Here is a 15270-nt window from a genome sequence, read left to right as displayed (position 1 = left end):
GGGAAGAAATTGCACATCACTGATTTAGACAGAGATAAAACCAGGTCACTTTAGTCTTACCAGGTGAACCCATACAGGTCAATCATGCCGAGAGGAAGAGAGATCTCTGAGGACCTAGGGAAGAGGGTAGTGACAGCACATTTGTCTAGAGAAAGCTTTAAAGTCATCTCAAAAAAAGTTGGTTGAGGTTATCTCTGGGAAAGGAGGTGCAATATCCTTTAAACTGAAGGGGTTCACATACTTTTGCACCCATGATTTCTGAGTTTTTCTTAGATCAACCACTTTTGTCAAATAAAGAATGACAGTATAACCATTTATTTTGTTTGAGTCCATTATTTGGAATGTCAGTATTGTGGATTGAGGTATTACTTAACATTTAATAAGGCTATTTCGGTATTTTTTTACAAAAAATCTGACCATCGCTGTAGGGTTCACAAACTTTTGAGCAGCACTGTATAAGGGTGTTATGATTATACTGAATGAAATGTAGAAACGCTTTGGCATTTTTCTTTTTGTTTGACAGATAACATTTAAGTGAAATAGCTGGCAACACTTTATGAATTGTTCACAACAGGTGACAGTTAAGAATCTTTTAGAGTGTTAAGGCTGATTTATACTTCTGCGTCGAATCGACGACATACCCTACGCTGGGGGTCCGTGTAGCTCCCGTACCTACGCAGAGGCATACGTACGTAACTGACATGCACCTCCTGTAACGGGTGTGAGGGTGAACCCAAAAGCAGCACACTGGAGCCCGGAGGAAACGGCAGGTAACAGTATTGACTAACCAGGTAACACAATGTCTGTTGAGATGCTGGATCTCCTCAGCAGGAATGCTGTTCAGCTTCTCAGGCGGCGAGGTAGCGAAGGCGTGCTGAGTCGCTGTGTGGCGGATCAAGCTGGAAACAGACGAGGAGCAGGCAAATCTCTTGGTCGGGGACAGAAGGCTGAGGTAGTAACCATGGCAGAAACGAGGAAGGAAGGTTGGGGACAGGCAGGGCCGAAACCGGGAGATCAGTCCGAGGAAAAGTGCTGGAGAGTCTTGCATTGCAGAGAACAATCTGGCACTGAGTGAGCTGAGTATTTCATCTCCTCCTCTCTATTCTTCATGTAATCATGTCTGTATGATAAACAGCAACATGTATCAGCTGTAGATTAACATAACACGATCTGAACCGCTGTGGGAAAGTAAACAGAGATCGTAGCGAGGCCAGAAGCAGGCGACTGGCTGTCAGAGAGACCACACTGCCCTCAAGCTTTTCAGCGGAGAATTGCTGCGTGACATGGACACATCAACGCACAAGTATGTTGTGCTCATGACAGATTCAGCCCCTGCTGCATAGGGGAGACGCAGAAGTATAAATCAGCCTTTAGGCTTTACTTCTTCATATTGTCAGAGATAATGAAGTCATAGCTTTAGAATGTATTGATTTGTCAGGAATTTATTCAGAAAATGGGAACATTTGCTCATTGCGGAGAAGAAGTGCAGAAAATAATGGATATTGGTTCTCGTCTTACTCACAAACAGCAGTACAGACAGCTCACTTACAGACAAACGGACAACCATTAATGCTTTAAAAGTAGCCATTGTTCCTTTAACCTTGTGCAGCACAAATAGCTCTATCTGGCGCAAAGCCACATTCTGTTGAAAACATTGAACTTTGAATGAACCTTTTTAAAATAAGTTTTTCAAACCCTGTCTTTGTGAGCATCCTCTCTGCATTCGCTCTCCAACTCACCGTCTTCCTTTTAGCCCGGTTAAGTCTAGTAAGAAATGATCCTGATTTAGAAAAGACTGTTATTCCATCCATGATCGGGTAATCTTTTACTTTGGTCAACCCAGTGTTTTTTATTTAAAAAGACCCTTCATGTGATTGATAAACGTGGATCACATGATCTGGATCTCATTGGGACTTCTATTGTTATTTATGAATATTTCATGATTGATATTAGCAGTCAATTGGCTAGTTATTCTTGCGAAATTATAAAAAGATGTCTAAAGTAGAGACTACAATTTATATATGTTCTTCAGTTCGACTAACCAAAAGGATTCATAAAATCTGGTCTGAATCCAGCTCTCTGCGGTCCTAATCCTAACCAAATGTTTTGAAAAACTCAGTTATCCAGATACAAACCAAGACTGATTGACCTAGTCTTCCTAACTAGATTAAACTTTTACAGGATTTGATCCAATCTGAAAGCATTAATAGTCAGAGTACAATTACAATAATAGTCGGCCCCAGAAGTTTCTCAGCCTTAAACTCAGGGTTCTCTCTTTCTGACGCTGCATTCTTCCAGGCTTTTGATTCTGGATCTTTGTCCTCAGAGGGGTGCAGCATTTCTTCGTGTCTCTCCATCTGGTCAGCCGGAGATGAAGACTAGGGCTGATTTGAATCACTAAATGACTCTTGTTTGAGCCCTTGGTCAGAAAATGTTTATGCTGGATCATCAGGCAATATGATGTTTTTTACAGATATGATGCTGAGCCTCTTGAAATACTTGCAGATTAATCTGAGCTGTTTTGACAATTTTGTAAAGTGTTGATATCTTAGGAAGAGGGGAGTGTAAAGCTGCTGACGGTTTTTCAGGAAATGGTAAACCATTAAAAAGATGGTAGATATGACTGACCCCAGACAGTGAAGCCAAAACATCTCAAAGGTGACTGACATAAGCTGGCCACACACCAGGGGTCTCATTTATAAAAGAGTGCGTAGAATCCCTACTAAAAGAGTACGTACTCCGAAAACCCGGAAATGGCGTGTGCCAAAAATAATTCTGATTTATAAAACCGCTCGCACGCAAACTTTATGCAATGTTCCGTTTATAAATCACAAACCACCTGGAGATATGCGCACGTAGTTCAGCCTCTTATTCTGCCCTTTTCACGCCCACATTCAACCATATACGGTCAATGCAAAGCACCTTATGAATGAACATGCATACAAATGAGCCGGAAGATTAAAGGTTCTCATGGTGAACCAAGGCAACAACAGAGAGAAAGACGGAGAGGATAAAGTTTCTGACACACAAACCGTGGTCCTCGTGAATGAAGCGGAGGTCAGAGAGCACTTGTTGTTTGTTTCTTACAGAAGGAGGGACACAAAAGAAATACAAATAAAAATAATAATATGGAGGGACTCCACGTCGCTGCAGCATTCATGTATCCGTCAGCAGAGCATCCATCATTCATCATTACGCACGGGTCTCACTGCAGTGTTTCATGTTTACAGGACACACACTTTTTATTTCACATTACAGAGAGCTCATGTCCTTCAGAGATCTCCTCTCTGATATTATCTGACAGAAGTTTGATCCGTGAATATAAGTTTTAATGTGTTGGTTTCATCACGGGCAGCTTGGTCTGCGCTTTGACTGATTATGATGATATGTAAGATAATAACTGTGAGAACTGGGAATGGCTTTACTCCACACTTCTCTCATTAACACAGTAAACACATGCAGGTGAGGAAGATGTGATCAGTGTGTGAGGCAGCCAGGGCCGTGTCTCTGCGCTCCGTGTGCGTCTTACAGCAGTCTTTATTAAAAGTATAACTACACTCAGTGACTCTGCACAGCGTTAGAATCATTGAAAACATGACTGTCACTTTGCCCCGTGGCTTATTTGCGTCTTCTGATGTTACTTTGGTTTTACCTACTGACGAACACATTAGGATACGGCCCGTTTTGTTCCTCAACACTTAGGTGAAATGTGACGGTGAGACAAAGCTGATGAAATATTTGATGAACTTTAAGACAGGCTTTTATCTTTTAATGACAGCTTATTGGAAACAACTCACCACAGACACACATTCAAATAGAATATGTAGATTTTAGTGATTATGGTGATGCTGGTCTGTTAATGTTGTTATTCAATGAATGAAATGTGTAAAAGGCATCAAAATATAATCTGACTTCAGTCCTCCCTCTCACCAACTGCGTCGCCAATTTCCCCCTGCCTCTAAAATGTACGTACGCCTGGGTCAGAGTTTGCTTACCGGTAGTCACATTTTCACGTCAAGTTTGTTTTTTATAAATCACAAACTTTGCGTGAAAAATGGCGTACGTCAGTTTCAGGCCCCGTTTTGTGCATAAGCAACCTTTATAAATGAGACCCCAGACCACTTTCAGATCTGAACTGATTTAAAAACCAGGGGGGACCACAGACATCGAGACAATTCTGACACTCTCCTGAACACACACTGGTTGATTTCTCAGGACTGCTACACCTCACAATTAACGTTTGTGGTAACTATTCCACAGACATGACATCTCACAGAAACTTGTGAGATTAAACGTGACCTCAGAGGATAAACAAGGCGGGCGACCAATGACGTCAGCTGTCCTGGCGTGAGTTCTGGTTTTCCAGCAAAAATTTAAAAAATGACAAGATTAAGAGTAAATAATTACACAGGCTGCTCTTCTTTTTCAATATTCCACTTTGCCTCGGGGTTCAGTTGTGTTTACGTTCGCTGTCATGCTTATAAAGTGTAAAAGTATGCAACACTAAGTTTGTGCTGCTTCCCAGTCTGCTCCTCTCATTGGTTATTGCAGTTTTTCTGTCAGAGGCAGTCCAACCTAGAAGCATAAATACTGAACATGTTTCATATTTATGATCAATGCCTGGGGGCGGTAAAATAATTGTACTGACCCCACAAACTTCTAATCACAAATCATCGGGAAGGACGAGCCTGGAGATATTAGAGGTGGCAAATTTGGCCCTAAATCTGGCCTAAAATCACCAACTGTGTGGCCACACAGTGAAAAAACAGACGAGTCCTGGAAAGGTTTTTTGTTTGGTTCAGCTCTCTAACAACAGCTCTAACAGGAGGAAGAGAGACAACAGTGTTTTTCCCCCTTGGCTCCATACATCCTGATACTGCTCTTGGTATGGCATTGTTGCCAGGAAACAAGGACACCATCACTGCTATCTTCTCACAGACCTGCTGCACTTCAGGCTGTAGTTTTTGGGCTATGCAGGGCTGAGACGTGCCGAAGCTCTCTGTGACCTCTTGAACTAAGGTAGTAACCAAAAGTTGAGCGTGTAGACTGAAAAACTGAACGGTAGAGTTAGTGAATGGAGCATGGCATGGTAATCGCTAACAGGTGTTTTGTTGAGTTGTACCAGGTTCCACAAAAACAGAGTTTTGTGAACAGTAAAGTTAGAGTGTTAACGTACAGCATATTCATGTCATTGATACAAACATCACTGATATTGACCTGGGCAGACACAGCAGGGTGCTTCATTTTTAGGGGTCTTTTCAAATTCATCATGTCTTCTATGCCTCCAATCTTCTATCCACAAACACTCCACTCTCATTTGGAACAATACGCTCAGTCCTTGGTTTGATATGAATAAAACACAAATGTGTCCATAGGCTGACACTTTCTTTTTATCCCTCTGAACAGGCTGCTGGTTTTAATTAGGTGCTAAGTTTTTTAAGATGCCATCATTACCTGTTGCCCTCATGTCTGAAAAAAAGAATTGCATAAGTGTCCTTGATGTAGAAAAAGCAGAAGAATGTAGAATGCCTCATTATGTTTAAATGAACCTTACATTGTGATTATCAGGGGTTTGAGAAACTATTTCCATTCTATAACATCCAGCCGACTATCACGCTGAACTCAGGAATGAGACCCAAATTCAAGACTCTAGACAGGATCAAGGTTCAAAGTCAAAGTGTAATATGGGTCCAGTACACAGGAAGGCGAAACAGTGCAGGCAGAGGTATCAAACTCAACAGACACAGCTAAGCCAAAATCACTGGTCAGACCTGCTGAGGGGAAAACGCAAGGGCTGTTTATGAAACTGCCTGCTGCATACTGCCTACGAATGTAGTATGCAGTAGGTACTGCTAATGATGAAAAAGGCAGTAAGAAGACGGCATCACATAAACGCAAGTCTATAAAAGTGATTTTTAATAAGGGATTTAAATGATGTTACAGATTGTGTGTATAACCTGACCAGGATCCTTAGGTCAGCAGGTGGAGGTCTTTTAAATGTACCCAGGGTCAAATCTAGGTCTGGTGAAGGGGCTTTTAGTTACTGTGGTCCATCTTTTTGGAACAAACTGCTTGCTGACCTCAGGTCCATAACAACTGTCTCCACTTTTTAAAAAAACTCAAAACATATTTATTTTCTCAAGCATATGAATGATTTGATGACTGTTGTGACTAGATGCATGTGCAGCAACACTTGATGTTTGTTTGATTGCTGTGTCTGATGTATGTTTGGTGTATCTATTGTTTTTCTGTTTTTATTTATTCTATTTGGAAAAATGTCTTTATGTTTTTAACTCTCCATGTAAAGCACAATGAATTTACGTGTAATGAAATGTGCTTATAAATAAAATTGCTATTGCTATTGCTGTGTGAGCAATGTCTCCTCCTCGAGCAGGTCATTCTCAAGTCTAACGGCCCTGATTGAAAAAGCTCGGTCCACTTTAGTTTCAAGCCTAGACTTTGGAACAGCCAGTAGGTTCCCACCTGAGGATTTAAGGCTGTAGGTTGGTTCGTAGGGTGTTTAAAGATTTATCTTCTTGACTTCTTTCTATCAGAATTTGACATTTCAATCCAATTATTTAAAATTCAATCATTTATGCAATCTCAATCGTCTGCTCTGCTGTTTGATCAAACCAGAAAACATACTCAAAACTTCCTAAGAGGTCTGAACTCTCTCACTTTGTATCTTGGCTTTTAAAGCATTTCCAGACCACATAACATTCCTGCTGTGAGCCACAGTCGTGTTGTCTCTGTTAATGTGTTTCCCAAAGGATGAACAGAAATCAAGGTGTTTCAGGGTCCTTCTGCTTTGGACATATACCATCTTTTAGGATTGATTTTAAGATTGTTTTACTCACTTTTAAAGCGCAACATGGACTTGCCCCTCTATAGATCTCTGAGCTTTTATCCCCCTACAAACCTGGACGCAGTCTGAGATCCTCTGGCAGTGCTCTTTTATCTGTTCCAAGGACCCGACTGAAAACCAAAGGGGACAGGGCTTTTTCAGTCAGGGCTCCTACACTCTGGAACAGCCTGCCAGAGGAGATCAGACTTGCAGAATCAGTCCCTTGTTTTATGTCATTACTCAAGACACATTTTTACAGAAAAGCTTTTATTGTGATTTTATTTAATTTTAACTCTGTTTTTAAGGGTCTGTTTTATAAGCTTGCATGCTTTTTAGTTTTTATTTCATTTTATTTTGTATTGCTCCATTTTGCTTTGCACTTCTTCTTGCATTTATTGCCCACTGTGAAGCACTTTGTTACCTGTATTGAAAAGTGCTATATAAATAATAAATAAAGTATTATTATCTCTTTGAAAACTCTTGGGAAATTTGATAAAGCAATCACAGGAAATACTGACCTGACCCAGCTTAGAATAATTGCCCAGGGGTCAGCACAGACAGCCTCTGGAGATTATAGAAGCCTTAAGAACATATTATCTTAAAAGAAAATTACCTCTTCTTTCTCTTGGCAGTTCAGTACTTGTATTATTGATGATTTTCTTACAAGCAGGGACATTAGTGGGGCAAGGGTGGGGTCAGTTTTACTTCAGAACATGAAAGTCTAAGAGGAATGAGCTCTGGGCACTTTTCATGCAGGTTTTGCAGCATGTTTAGAACATTTCTATATCAAGAGTGATAGAGGACCACCTGTTCCTTGAGTTAATTTCATTACTCAAGACACATTTTTACGAGAAAGCTTTTATTGTGTGATTTTATTTAATTCTAACTCTGATTTTGCGGGTCTGTTTTATAATTCTGTATGTTTTTATTACCCACTGTGAAGCACTTTGTTACCTGTATTGAAAATTATTATCATTAAAGTTTTATTATTCAATCTACATATTATTGACCCAATTCTTTATCAACTAATCAATCTTTATCTGTATAGCGCCAAATCACAAGAAATGTTAACTCAAGACGCTTTTACAAACATCCCAGGTCTAGTACTATACAAGCTAATGCAAGTAAAAACTTCCCTTTAACAGGCAGAAACCTCGAGCAGAACCAGACTCATGTTGGACAGACATCTGCCTCGACCAAGTTGGGGTTGGAAAGAGGGATTAGAGGAGATTAAGAGAGAGACAGAGATGACTGATTATCAATTCTCTCATCAATTTGATTTTACACAGCAGCCTGCATGCTTTATGTTAATGTTTACATAGGATACCCCCCACCAATCAGTGCTGTAGGCTCTAAGAGCCTGTAGCTCGCCATGTTGACCATCATTTTACACGTGTGTTGACGACAGCTTGACAAAAAAAGGATCACTGCACAAACCATATATCACTTCAATGTCTTTATTTATCGCGCAACATAAAACAATATTGTGGGGTTTTTACCACATACACTATGTATTCACATAATACACCATACAGCTACAAAGAGAGAGAGAGAGACTGAACAAAAACACTTTTTTACATACTGCATCCTTGACATGAAAATAAAGAACCAAGAACAATCCTAAAACTCAAAAAGGAATGTAGCTGCCAGTTGTGTAGGTTCATTTTCATTTTTTTGTATGGGCCAGGGTCGAAGTCTTCATCCTAAATTTAAAGTGTTCACTAAAGAAGGTGTTTTAAATGTGGGCCATACACTGTGAGATGCAATGTGTATCTATGTGTATGTTTGTGTGAGACAAAATATACAAAGTGAGAAGAGAAAAGGGGATGAGTAAAGGAAGTGCATGTGTGGGGAGAGGAAGAGGGAGGCAGTACACGACTTTCTATTCTTGTATTGTTCAAATATCTTAGCCTTCAGTTACCATGAACATATACAACAGACTCATATATCATAAGCCTGTGGTACTTGTTTTGTACCAAACAGCCCAGATAACAGTCTCCATGTTATATGATTCTTTATCTCGCCCTAGTTTTAACGAGTTCAAGTCTGTGGAATGAATATCACTATAAAACGTAATGATCTGTTTGAGCGCCCCCCGCCCTCAGAGAGAGATGACGTTTTTTGTTTAGCGTTGTAACAAAAGACTTTTCCTAAAGTCAGCACCAAGGCAGCTTCCCATCCTGTGAAACTGCTCAAATCTGAAGTATAGATCTCTTGACATTCGAAGAGCTCAGAAAAATATTTGTGGTTATTATTCATCCCTCACATTTTTTTTTACACAGTGAATTTGAAGGTGTAGCTTCATAGCACCAGCTGAACGACCTCCCTTCTCGTGCTCGGGAGGTGTCGCTTTTCATGAGAACCATCCACCAAACTTGTGAGACATTTAGAAATGTACAAAGTTATTAAGATATCGCATACACTATATCCTCAGCACCCGTTGTTGGACATGTGAATGTGTGTGTGTCTCTGTGTGTGTGTTTAATGTGGGGCCTGCATAATGGTTTTAAATAAAACGGGCCCAGTCAAACAGCTGTTGACCCTGATGGGTGAATCAAATGATTATTACAAACCTAACACCTTGTGTCGTCCACTGGGGTGTTACGATCTTAGACCAAGTGCATACTAACTATTCTGAGAACTAGAGCAGATAATAATGAGAGATACATTTAAACAAGCTGGGAGGCAATCTCTTACCTGATAGTCTAACACAACTGACAAAGTAAGCTGGGCTGTTACTCGCTAAAACGTTGCTCACTGATAAACTCTAGACCAACAACCAGTGTACCCTAAACAATACCTTCCCTCCCCTTCCCTTTGGATTTGGGCCCCACTCATGGTCTTTTAAATTTAACAAGAGCAACTCTAGTGACATTTAAGGGAACATTTTGGGACTTATGTTTGTACATGTGAGGCAGGGACAGCACTCTGTTAGCTTTGTTTATCTAAAAGCTCACACAGAGCAGAGCTGTGACCAAAATAAGTCAACTCTTGGGGGCAAATGAGGATTAATAAAATGTTAAACTCCCTTCAAACAACAAAGGTTTGAGGCTACCTTTCAGATTTGTCTTTAGCTTAGTGGTAGATTTAGTTGTTGAGTACCGTACAATAAAACTTTTGGTCAAGCTCAAGCATAAATTCAAATTTGATATTCCAATCAAGTTTTTTCCTGATTTGTTGAAACTTGCTGTGAATGTCAGCTTTTGTTAAACTGTAAAAGTCACACTTCCTGTGATGTGGGGTGAAACCTATCATCTGAATTCATCATGACAGATATCAGTGAGTATGTCCGGTGTAGTTTTATGTTACATAACTGGGCAAATAGATTTGATTTTATAAAGTGACAGGTCTCCGTCAGTTCTGTACTGACAAAGGCTACAGTACTCAATAAAAGCAAAACAGCAGTGTAACTAAGCACACAATTACACACAACACATCGGGATCAAGTGTTGTTTACTGTTGTCGAGGGCTGTCAAAGTCTTTAAAATACCCCATTGTCATTCATGGTTTAGTTACTATCCTCACCAGTTAAATAATCTTACCTAAATATTTTAATATTTACATTTCTTATCTCTCTCTTGAGAAAAAAACAAACAAAAAACAAAAACCTAAGCTTCAAGTTGTCAATAATCGGCTCTTTCTTTTTGTCATTAAAATCAAGATTAAAAGTGCTTTTATAAATCTTTTCTTCTCTATGTACAATTTGTATTAGCTATTTAAAAAAGATGAAAAAAAAACCATCAAAGACAATCATCATCATCACCATGTAGTAATAAATAAGAGTAAAAAAAGCAGGTTAAAATGAGTGTGGAGATCAAGAGCACACAAAAGGACAAATGCATGATTCTCTGCCCTCAGTAGCAAGTTGTGATCGTGACCAGTGTCTCTACAGCGTGAGGTAGAGAGCTGGAGACCCTCAGAAGAGGTAACAGGGTCTTTCACAGATGACCAGGGCCTAACCCAAACAACCAGTATCCAGGAGGGAGCCTTGGTGAGTTCCAGTAGTAACCCACTTTTATTTTCAGCACATGTTGCAACAAACCATGAGACCATCTGAGCTGGAATGATCAAACAGTCACATGGTTGACGGAGCAGAAATAAAAGTGATCCACAAAACTCTGTCCAGGCTATCAAGTAGTCTCTCTCTTTGGATCTTCTCTTTCATGCACCCATACACATGCAGACACACACACACACACACACACACACACACACACACACACACACACACTCACGCACACACAAAGTGAGAGACTTCATGATTGAATGCATCTGCATTTGGCACCAACGCCCAGGATAAGTAATTCCTCAAGGTCTCCCTTTGACTCTCAGTACTTGATTTTTTTCAGTGAATGGGCTTGAAATGTACTAAATGACTGTGCTTTCTCTGCCCCAAACAGTGGGAGGCAGAATGCATTTGTCACAAAAAAACTGCAAAAGCACCTCAAATGGAACCAGTTCTTGATCCGATGAGCTTCAACCACAGGGCAGCCACTTACTGGCTCTGTGGTGACAAGGTGTCTGCAGAAGGACACATCTCTCCCTGCTTGAGGATGACAGCACCATGCAGAGGAAGCAGTGGGCCCTTCACCAGTAATCAAGTGTAGTAGTACAGCACCAGAGTGTGTGTAGGAGCACCAAACACTGTTTCTGTTTGCTCTAACCGAGGACAGGTTCCCTAAAGCAGACTTCATTCACATTTGAGCCACAGTGAGACAAAGTTGAACTTTGCCTTGAGCCACTTTGGTGTGTCCCATCCACGGTGAGCAGATGGAGTCAGAGACCCCCCTCTACTGGCCATGTATGGTTAAAACAGCAAGGTAAGGCTCCACTGGCTTCAGAATGGATCTGAAGTGCTTGCAGGTTTGTTGAAACAGCAGTCAATGCTGCCCTCTAGAGTTTACACTGGGGAAGTGCTCATCCCTACTTGTATGTTAAAGGAAGATAAAGTTGCCATCTGTTTCAACTCTGTGTGGTATTTGCAGCCCTGGGTCAAATGACATTTGCAAATAGTATCACTTATTTTAACTTCTGTAAAGTACCAGACATGTACAGTTTTCCAAATAGGGAAACATGGCAAAGAAGAGCATTCATACCATAATTCATTATACATTTCTTTGAATGAGAAATGGCCCGCACGGTGTCTTGATGAAGCAAAAATCCAATTATCACCATCAGGTACTCCACCTCAGTCAAAACAAAGATATATACTTGCTAATACTAGTTGAGCCAGGTTTTAGTTAGAGCACCTAAGTACAGCATCAAGTGCCATGAAAAGAAGCAGAATGAGAATCATTCAGGGCTGGAAGTTGAGCACCGGTCGAAAGGTGGAGGGGTGCAGAACTGGAGGAGGCGCATCGTCTTCAGACAAGAGAGAAAGCAATATTTTCTCACAGTATTCTTCAAAAGGCAATTACAGTTATTTTAAAGCCAGACATCACATTCCTGTCATTTTGATCTTGATGATTGTGTTTGTTCATGACTTTAGAGCTCTGTTGACTTGACAAAGTCACTGAACAAATACACAAAAGCAGAAACTCAGCTCTGCTCTTCAGCTGTACTCACACAGAAGTCATGTTATGTGTTCTGTGTTCCATCTCTTACAGTAGCTGCCTCAGAAAGGTAAAGTCACACTGTTTCTGTAAGGGAAGAAAACAACTGATGTTCCTCTCTTACTCTACACCGGCTTTTGGTAAAAATATAATATGACAGTCTCTGTACCAGACTCACAAAGGTATAAAACCAGTGTTAACTGGTTCCAGTACTGTCTTTGGTGTATTAGACCGCAGTGCTGCTGGTCAACTAAATTCATGTCTAACTTAGCAGTGACGTTTTGAAACAAATTTCATAAAGGCCATGACTTGAAAATAAGAGCCCAGGAGAAAAATGATTGTAATTTGCCCTCATGAAGGCCTACTTTTAAAAAATTCAAAGACACATCTTTATATTGTCAGTATAGAGACATGTATCTAAGACAAGACCGTTTTTCTCACTGTGCATACATATGATTACTGAAATATTGATTTGCTGTTTTGCCTGATGGACGATTGCTCCTCCTCTAAGTTAAGCTGGAAGATTGACAAGAACAAATCAAATCGAACAGAAGAAGGGTAGACATTTTCCAAACATGGAAAAAGCAGAACATGTCTGAGTCTGACTGACACAGACTGATTGATTTAAAAAAATATATAACCAAAAACAATCACATCATTAATAATAACATTAATGAAAACAGCAATAATAAAAAACAAACAAGTCTTCATTATAATAATACCTGTAATAACAACATTGACAGTAACAATAGCAATCATAATAATATTGATAATAATAGCAATAATTAGAATCATTAAAATTCTATAAACAAGAAAAAGCAATGGAGTTCCTCTCCAGGCAAAAGAGAGGAAGAGCACCACAGGCAGTGTGTTTGAAGCCCAAACCACTGCCTGACATGAGGTAAAAACAATAAAAATGTCCCCTCCTCTGAGTGGACTGCGGAGGGGGCAGAATGGAGAGATGCCAGACTGCGGGATGGCTGAGAGACATTCATCCTGCTCATCGCTCTCTCCAGCCCTCCACTACACCACCCTGTAGCTTTCAGTCTGTTTGTGTCCGTCTGACCTCAGACAAAGTGGCTGTAGGGCCCAGTGAGGCGGGTGAAGGCATAGGGAGACACAGTAACTATAGAGGTGGTTTGGAAAGTGGAGGCTAATCGTGTCGATGGACCCTCCCTCTTGTCTTTAGATTGCCCAGGCCCTGGACTGGCACCTGCCACATTAGCCCCCCACTTGCGTTTCTTCCCGAGGGCCTTGATGTCTTCTTGGGAGAGGCCAAGGAGAGCGGCTTCCTGCTGCCTCTGCAGTGCTCGCTCTGCCAATAGCTTCATCTTGGCCTCCCACAGAGCCAGGCCATGCATGGGCTGGTTGAGGTTCTTGTGCTGGTAGAAGACCAGGGAGATGCGGGTAGGATGAGAGCGATCCGGCTTTTTAAGTGGAGTGGTAGCGTGTAGTTCCCTTCGGGCACATTCAATCAGGATGGAGCCATGGGCTGGTGCTACAGCTACACCCCCTATATTGGGATCCAAGAAGTTGTGCTCGCTGTCAGACCACACCTCATCGTCATCTATGTCTGACCCCTTCGTGCTCTCAGCATTATCCTCAGCTCGGCCAGGGTTCCAGCAGGCCTGATCTGACTGCTGCAAGGAGTCAGGGAAGAGCCGACCCTCCGGGGCAGGGGATGGGGTACTGCCTGCCACGGAACCCCCACACGACTTCCACGCCTTCTCTTGGAGCCCGAGAGGAGTAGAACAACGACTTTCCCCGGTCTTGGACCAGATCTTGTCCGGGTAGGCTCCTGCAGGATGGCTGTGCTTCATACCAGGACTATATAGCACAGGCCCCATGGGCCACGCATTCGGCTGAGGACTGGGAGCAGGACTGGCCCAGTGCCTTGGAGTGCCTGGGCCAGGGGTGCCTGGGCCTGGGGTGCCCGGCTGTGGTGTAACTGGGTGAGGGGTGCTTGGACGTGGGGTGGTAGGGCGTGGGGACCCTTGGTGTATGTTACCAGGGTGCGCTGTGCCTAGGTGAGGGGATGGACATGGAGAGGAAGGTACTTGTAGTGGTGATGGTGACGGGGCAGGGGAGGCCATCATGGCATTGGAGCCAGGGTAAGATGTCCACTGCTGGGGGTAAGACGAGGGCTGCCTCTGTTGGGGATGCTGGTGAAACTGCTGCTTGTCTGGATTCAACATCAAGGCCTCAGGACTTGGTTTGGGGTTCAAATGACCTTCCCAGTTGGTGGGAACCATATTTCCATTAAGCTTGTTCCCTGGCCAGGCCACAGGCTGGGGGGTAGTGCTCGGTGTGTTGGGACCAGATGGGTTCGGCATTTTGCCTTCATAAAGTTGGAGATCCATCGGCTCCTGTTTGATGACTGGAGTGCCTCTATTGGAGGGTTCAGATGAGACTGAAGAAGGACGGGACTGGGTGTAGTCTGCATGCATGGAATAAGCACTGTGGTTAAGCTGGTTGGCTTGCTCTGGATGATTTGGGTAGGACTGGGCCAGTCTGGCTTGAAGGCTCTGAATATCAGGCTTCATGTCCACCTGTTCAGTCTTGCAGCCTGCTTTGAGCACAGAACCGTTTCGACCCTCGTAGGTCCTCAGCTTTGGGGGAAAAAGTGCATTGGGAGGGTAGTTGTAGTAGCCATAGTGCAGATTGTGGTGGTAACCGTTAACTGGATCTGGTGCAGAGGGCTGGCCAGCCTGGGGATGGCCTCCCCTTGCATAGTAGGCAGGATGTGGATAGATGTTATTGAAAGGGTCTGCAGCCTGCACAGGGTATCCATCTATTGATCCATTGAAGGGCTCTTTCTTGATGTTGGGCTTCATTTCTTGTTTGATAATTGCTGAATGTTTGAAACAAAGGAAA

General features: G+C 42.1%; 1 protein-coding gene across 2 annotated transcripts in view; it reads right to left on the bottom strand.

Moving 5' to 3' along the window:
• Window positions 1-8287: 8287 nt before the first annotated feature.
• Window positions 8288-15270, bottom strand: part of tet3 (tet methylcytosine dioxygenase 3) — a 52907-nt gene continuing 45924 nt past the window's right edge. For both annotated transcript variants that reach the window (XM_034692905.1, XM_034692907.1), the window contains exon 11: window positions 8288-15247. In XM_034692905.1, the coding sequence (XP_034548796.1) occupies window positions 13464-15247 (1784 nt within the window). In that variant the 3' untranslated portion in view covers window positions 8288-13463. The remainder of the gene's footprint in view (window positions 15248-15270) is intronic.

The sequence above is a fragment of the Notolabrus celidotus genome, chromosome 9 (assembly GCF_009762535.1).
Source record: "Notolabrus celidotus isolate fNotCel1 chromosome 9, fNotCel1.pri, whole genome shotgun sequence".
Lineage (NCBI taxonomy): Eukaryota > Metazoa > Chordata > Actinopteri > Labriformes > Labridae > Notolabrus > Notolabrus celidotus.
The sequence above is the reverse complement of the archived record's forward strand: the minus strand, read 5'-3'. Positions and strand labels throughout refer to the sequence as shown.